This window comes from Archocentrus centrarchus, chromosome 1 (assembly GCF_007364275.1).
Source record: "Archocentrus centrarchus isolate MPI-CPG fArcCen1 chromosome 1, fArcCen1, whole genome shotgun sequence".
Lineage (NCBI taxonomy): Eukaryota > Metazoa > Chordata > Actinopteri > Cichliformes > Cichlidae > Archocentrus > Archocentrus centrarchus.
The window spans coordinates 12,775,369-12,781,984 of record NC_044346.1 but is presented as its reverse complement, the minus strand read 5'-3'; the positions used below and the strand labels follow the sequence as shown (position 1 = coordinate 12,781,984).

General features: G+C 40.3%; 1 protein-coding gene across 1 annotated transcript; it reads right to left on the bottom strand.

Moving 5' to 3' along the window:
* Nucleotides 1–838: 838 nt before the first annotated feature.
* Nucleotides 839–5,324, bottom strand: asah1b (N-acylsphingosine amidohydrolase (acid ceramidase) 1b). Its single transcript, XM_030741854.1, has 14 exons — nt 5,163–5,324; nt 4,972–5,018; nt 4,117–4,207; nt 3,948–4,034; nt 3,764–3,842; nt 3,586–3,660; nt 3,455–3,500; nt 3,230–3,374; nt 3,048–3,102; nt 2,864–2,945; nt 2,249–2,380; nt 1,796–1,919; nt 1,572–1,628; nt 839–1,488 (listed from the first exon to the last, which is right to left on the bottom strand). Exons 1-14 carry the CDS (start codon nt 5,229–5,231, stop codon nt 1,399–1,401), a joined length of 1,179 nt encoding a protein of 392 aa, XP_030597714.1. The 5' UTR covers nt 5,232–5,324; the 3' UTR covers nt 839–1,398.
* Nucleotides 5,325–6,616: the final 1,292 nt, after the last annotated feature.

Here is a 6,616-nt window from a genome sequence, read left to right as displayed (position 1 = left end):
TGCAAATATCTAATCAGCCAATCAGGTGGCAGCAATTAAATCCATTTAGGCATACAGATGTGGTCAAAATAACCTGCTGAAGTTCAAACTGGCAAGGTTGTTGGTGTCAGACTGAGCATTACAGAAACTGCTGATCTGCTGGGATTTTCCCTCACAGTCAGCTCTAGGGTTTACAGAGGATGGTCTGAAAAAGCAAAAATATCCAATAAGTAGTATTTCTCTGGGTGAAAATACCAGAGGTTAGAGGAAAATGGCCAGGCTGCTTTGAGCTGATAGGAAGGTAAAAGTAACTGAAATATCCACTTGTTAAAAATCAAGCTATGCAAAAGATCTGAAGCTGCAATTCACACGACAAATTAAACTGGCTTCTTGAACATGACAATAAGTTCATTGTACTCAAATGGCTTCTGTAACGATTGAGACTCATCATTGACCAAAATTTCTGAGGACTGTTTCCAGCACCTTGTTGAATCTGTGCTATGAAGGATTAAGCCAGCTCTCAAGGCAAAAATGGGATCCAACCAATTAGCATACATAAAGTGTCCAGTGGGTGTATATCACTTTGATCCAAAAATAACTGCCATTGATTTTCTTTGTAAATAACCTGAATCCCTTTTATTGGCATTTTACTGACAAAAGGAGTAGATTAACTGAAAACAGTTTAAAGGCATAGTTCACCCAGTCATACAGAAATTTTTCCAAGACAAGACAGAAATTTGTTCCTGCCTGAAATAACTAATGAATAACTAATTAAGTTATAGTGAAGAGAAGCCATCGTTGGAGCTGGTATTTCCAAAAGTGGGCAACTAACAAAACAATTTCAGGGGCCAAAAACATGTTTAATTTTGAGGTGAAGTGTCACTTTAATCAATAGTTTAAAACATGATTCTTGAATTCTTTTAATGATTGAAACATTGAAAAGGAAGTAGTTCAGTATTGATGCACATTTGTAACTGTTAGTGTGTAACATGTCAGTCATGTGATTGCAGATCCTAACAGTTCCTATAACTTAACTGTTAACAGTGCATTTAGCAAGTGTGAGCTGGGTTTGAGAACAAATGAACAGTTTTGATTCTGTCTCTCTCACACACACACACACACACACACACACTCTCAGGATTCCCTAAGCCCATGCTGAGATCCACTAATGGGCTTGTCCTAAAATACAAATAATTACAGTAGGAAAAAAAGGGGTATGATTCTCTTATATAAGAAAAGGATTTGGAATTCTCAGAGCTGAAAGCATTATTAAACTGTCTTTAAACAAACAAACAAACAACAACAAAAAAAAGCTTAAAGCTTTGAGTTTTATCCAGCGATCAGTGGCGCTTTTCTCACTTCATAGCTTCTGTGCTAGCAAGCATTTCCAAACTGATCAGGATTCAGTGTCTGGGAGGATCACCATGGCATGCACGGGTTTGGGCAGTCCCTGATGTAGGACTCCAGTTTGCCTTCAGAGACTTGCATCAGTGTTGTGTATGTGGTCAACTGGAAAGAAAGTAACACAATGGGGTGACATTAAGTACAGCAGCTTTTAATTGTATAAGTTGCAGCCATCACAAAATGCTCACCTTATACAGCACTGGTTTGGTTGAAAGCACATCATACATAGTCTTCACTGAGATGTTCTATTTAAGAAAGGGGATAAAAAGAAGTGATCAAAAGGTGATAACAGGGATTAACTTGCCAGACTTTCAGAATTAAAAGGCACATTTCTGACAGGACAAAGCTTTAAGACCAGACATCCACTAAGACGTATAGTTCTGGACAGGAATTGGGCGTCTTCAGTACTCACAGCCTGTGTGGTCTGGTTCATGCACTTCATGCCAGGAGTCCTGCGATCATCCAGGAAAAAAGGGTCCTTCCAGGGGTCGTAATTCGTCTCCAGAACGTACCAGCGACCCTGTTTCAGGTCAATCCTGAGAAACGAGTTCATCAAGACCTCAGTGTGTGACATGTAATAACAGCAAGTGACTGAATTATGTAACAAGAGTTCAGTCAGGTCATCTGACCCCGAAGCTGACATCAGTTACTAGTTAGGCAACAATCACAAGATGAGCACGAGAAAATCAGTGTCACTGACTCACGATCCAGTGCTTTCACTGTGTTTGATTTTAGTGCCTTTCACCGACACTTTGTAGGACTGACTTTATGTGATTTATCATCTCTTTATCCAAGAATGCAGAGTTCTGCATTGTTCAACACCATTATTTAACATCAAATGCCCTTCATCTAAGATAGTACTTACTCCAGGACATCAATACTAAGCAGCCTGGACCTGGTGATGATGCAGCCCTGCCCTGTACTGTTTCCTCCAAGGATGAAATAGGCTGGAGCGAGCAGCTTGGTCTGAGCCAGGCGACTTTTGGCTTCCTCGTAGCTGGGGGAAGAATTATTGTTTGGACAGAAACAGTAAACACATGGCGGAGAGGCAGCCTTGAGGATTCACCACAAAAGCTAAGATGTGCTTTAAGTCTCAGTTCTTGTATTACACCGTCGCTTTTCCTTCCAATTAAATAGTTTTATTTTTTTTAAATCCTCTCAGGATTATGTTTTATTGACTTGTAATCCATCATATCCCAATACCCTAATGTCTTATTTTTTTTAAAGGCTCTAAAGGAGATTTTGCTGCCGAAAAATACCTAATTTATTATAAATAGTGCCATCTAAATCCTTAAGATCTATCAAATAGTGGGGACACTGTGTACCAAATAGAACACAACAAAACTTAATCTTCTACTTTAATCTACTTTTGTCTTCTTATACTTGTGCACTGCAGCATTTCACTGCCTCCCATTTCTGCCTTGGTGCTCATTAGTAGCCAAAAAAAAAAAAAAAAACTTCTTTAAATATCAAAGAATACCTGGTTGCATTTTCTAGGACAGATCGAGTGAGAAAGCTCATCCACATCCCGTCTCTTTGTCCCAAGATCCACTCCAGGATTCCTGCATGAGAGCAAATCAACACGGTGACAAACAGCCACAAAACATCTCATCTGGAACACGCGTGAGGGGAAAAGAAAGGAAAAAAAACCCCTAAAAACTCACCAATGTATCCTCCATCGAGGCTGAAGCGCTCGTTCATAGTCAGGGTGAAGATGTACTGCATGAGAAAGTTTCCTTTTAATCTTCTTTACTTCCACAACTACAAAGAGCATAGGCAACTCAAAGCTGCCTTAAATAATGTTTTATGCCGATTGAGTCTTCAGATGTGATACTAAATGACTCACAGGCTTGATGCCGGTCAGCATGCCAACATAACCAGCGAAGTTTGTCGACTTGAAGACCGTCTGGTTGTTTCTCTTGAAGTCGAGGTTGACCACCAGAGGCTTCAGCCTCTCGCTAATGATCCACGACTTGTTCTTCACATCCCAGCTGTGAAGAGGTTACAAGTTTAACCCATCAGAGGCAAGACCTGGCTTAAAATTTGAAAGCTGAGAAACTGATGAAATTACCCCATAAATAGACCAAAGTCTAAATTTCTGCCATGAATGAGGTTACCTGGGAAAGTAAAAAGCCCAATAACATTTCACTACTTTTAAAATCAATGACATGACTATTATTTATTTTTAATCAGCCCACTTACCCTTTCCATCTTCTGCAATAATCGATGTGCACACGGTGAATACCTCATAGAAGATGTTAAACAAGACAACTTCACCTAAAAATGACAAAAACAAAGATCATTTGGGATTTGTTTTGTGTGCATTTTGCTTAATAGAGAGCTGAGTATGTTTTTGTTTTTTTTATTTATTTATTTTTACCAAGAGGAACCCCTGAAACAGCTGCAAATCCTCTGATTTCTTCATTAAATGGGCTTGGAAGTGTGTCCACCATTAAAGGCTGTGAAGCATTGCAAAGCATTCAATCATAAAAACTTCTAATACAATAACATTTTTTATTTTTATAAAAATAAATAAAACTAGGAGAGGAGAAGACAACACTCACCAGTGCAATGTCAACCATCTCTATCAGCCTCCCGCTAGGCACAAAAGCATCAGCCAACTCTTTGATGGCTTCAATCATGTTGACCAGCTTGAAAAGAACAAGATCACAAGTTTAACGTGATTTTTCTGGGACGTGGCGCATTATTGTGAAGTATTTTGCAACCTCTTACATCAGTTTTTTTGTCAGTAATCACAGCTGACCATCTCTTGCTGGGTGGCAAGTCCAGGTCCACTGTATACCAGCTGACTGCTCTTTTGAACCTGATCAGAAAGGAAAAGCTGTAAAAACTACACTGCTGTGCTGCCATTAATGATAACACTCCATTCACAGCATTACTGTTAATTGCAGCAGAAAAGGTTTTAATGTAGCAATGGATTTTTGGCTGATGGTTTGATAAAGAATTAATAAGCTGAGCGAAAAACCAGTAAAACTTATGATATAAATGATTAATGGCTGGATCAAAGTTCTTTTGGCTGCTCCCTTTAGGGGTCACCACAGCAGATCATCTTCCTCCAGCTCACCCTATCCCTAGCATCCACAAGATTTGGCAAAGATTTTATGCCGGATGCCTTTGCTGATGCAACCTTCCCCATTTATCCAGGCTTGGGATTGGCACTAGGAGTACACTGGCTTGTTGTTGTTCTCTTATTAAATTCCTGGATTGGGGGAAAGCTCACATCTGAGGGGGGCCTCATCAAAACTGGTTGGACATGATTACTGAAGAATGGTGGCAGAGACCAATAAATCTTGCACTTCACCAACAGCCAGAGTATGTGATGCATATCTGGTGTCCCTGCCATCTATCATTATTATTAACTAAGCTGTCAGTTTGTTTTTGCTGTACAGTTAAAACACACACAAAACCCGTATTCAAATGGCATTAATTAAATATTTCTGTCTGAACGTGAATTTACGAGGAACAAGTGAAGGCAACACAACAGTGACTCAGCTACCAGCCTGAACAAGGAGTTTCTGTAAGAGCACAACAACATTTATATGACAGCTACAGATCAATGTGACATACGTGGGGCCTTTTGGTGGATACATGTCCGTCCGACAGTCTTCAGTAAACTGTAAATACACGAAAATGACAGCGGTAAATAAGCGGGGAGAAGGACTCAGTGTCTTATAATTCAAACATCATTACAAAACAATGCAGTCAGACAACAGTCGACCTTTGATAACACGGTGTGTTTCAGCAGAAATGACGCTTACCGGTGGCACATACTGTGTCGATGCGACAGAGAGCGAAGCCGCTAAAATAAGAAAAACACCGGGACCCATTTCAGAAGATTTCCCCCAAACCCGCTGTCCAGTGTCCGGCGCGATTTACCGTTTTATTAAGTTTACTGCGGAAGTCCCTGCTGTTTATCCCGTGACGGATAACTGACTTTTGCACAACAGACGGGGAAACAGGAAGACCTCAGAATTATATTAAGTGCCTTTTGTATTAATAGATGCACAGAAACACGAATCCCTCACGTCTTTGATATGCACGAAAACAGCACAATTAAATGTGTTTTCGTTGCCATTAAAGAGAGAGACGCGAACAGAATTACTAAATAATTAAAGCGCTACAAAACACCCCTCAGTGACAGCACAGTGGTTGTTTCCATACGGAAGCGAAAAGTAGGGACACACGTGATGGTTTGCGTTTATTTCCTCATGTGACAGCCGCTTCATTATATGTATACACTATATTGCCAAAAATATTCACTAACTCATCTAAATCATTGAATTCAAGTGCTCCAATCACTTCCAAGTGCAGTCGTGAAATTTCCTCACCACTAAATATTCCAGTCAGCTGTTAGTGGAATTATAATTATATAAGTGGAAGTGATTGACAGCAACTCAGCCATGAACATGTAAAATCAGAGCAGGGTCAGCAGATGCTGAGGTGCAGTGTGCAGAGATCACCAACTTTCTGCAGAGTCAGTCACTACAGACCTCCAAACTTCATGTGGCCTTCAGATTAGCTCAAGAACAGTGTGTTAGAGAGCTTCATGAACTGGGTTTCCATGGATGAGCAGCTGCATCCAAGCCTTGCATTACCACATGCAATACAAAGTGTAAAGCACGCTGCCACTGGACTGTAGAGCAGTGGAGGCCACAAACTCTGCAGATGTCATGTTGTCTGTATATTTTTCAGATATTTGGCATTATTTTGTAGTTGGCTATGAGTCTTCCTGATCACTCTATATCTCACTCAGCTCTAGAACTGGCTAAGGGACTAAGCTTAAACTTGACAACATTTCTGGCCTGAAGTTGGAGCCACTAATGTGAGCAGTTATGGGAGAATCTCCGTAGATCTGTAGAATGGTTCTCAATGGCATCAGGACTGTCCTGATGGAAAAAAAAGGTATTTTGTAACTGATCTACATCCTCTTGTAGTGTTATGTCTTTTTGATACTTAAGTATCTCTCTTTGTGTGATTCTGTTTGTGGTAACTTGAACTCATTCTTAGCTCTTCCCCCCCACACCAATATTGTGCAGGTGAAAACGTGTGCCAACATAATCCCTGGGCCTGTGCCCAGTGGGTCCATGTAGTAATCCATCAGTGGGCCAAAAGGATAAACGCCCCTAGTGGAGGGTAAAACACATGCTTGACTTGTGTAAGTGTATTAACTACCTCTTTCAGTTGACATTTATGTAACCTTATTGCATAAATT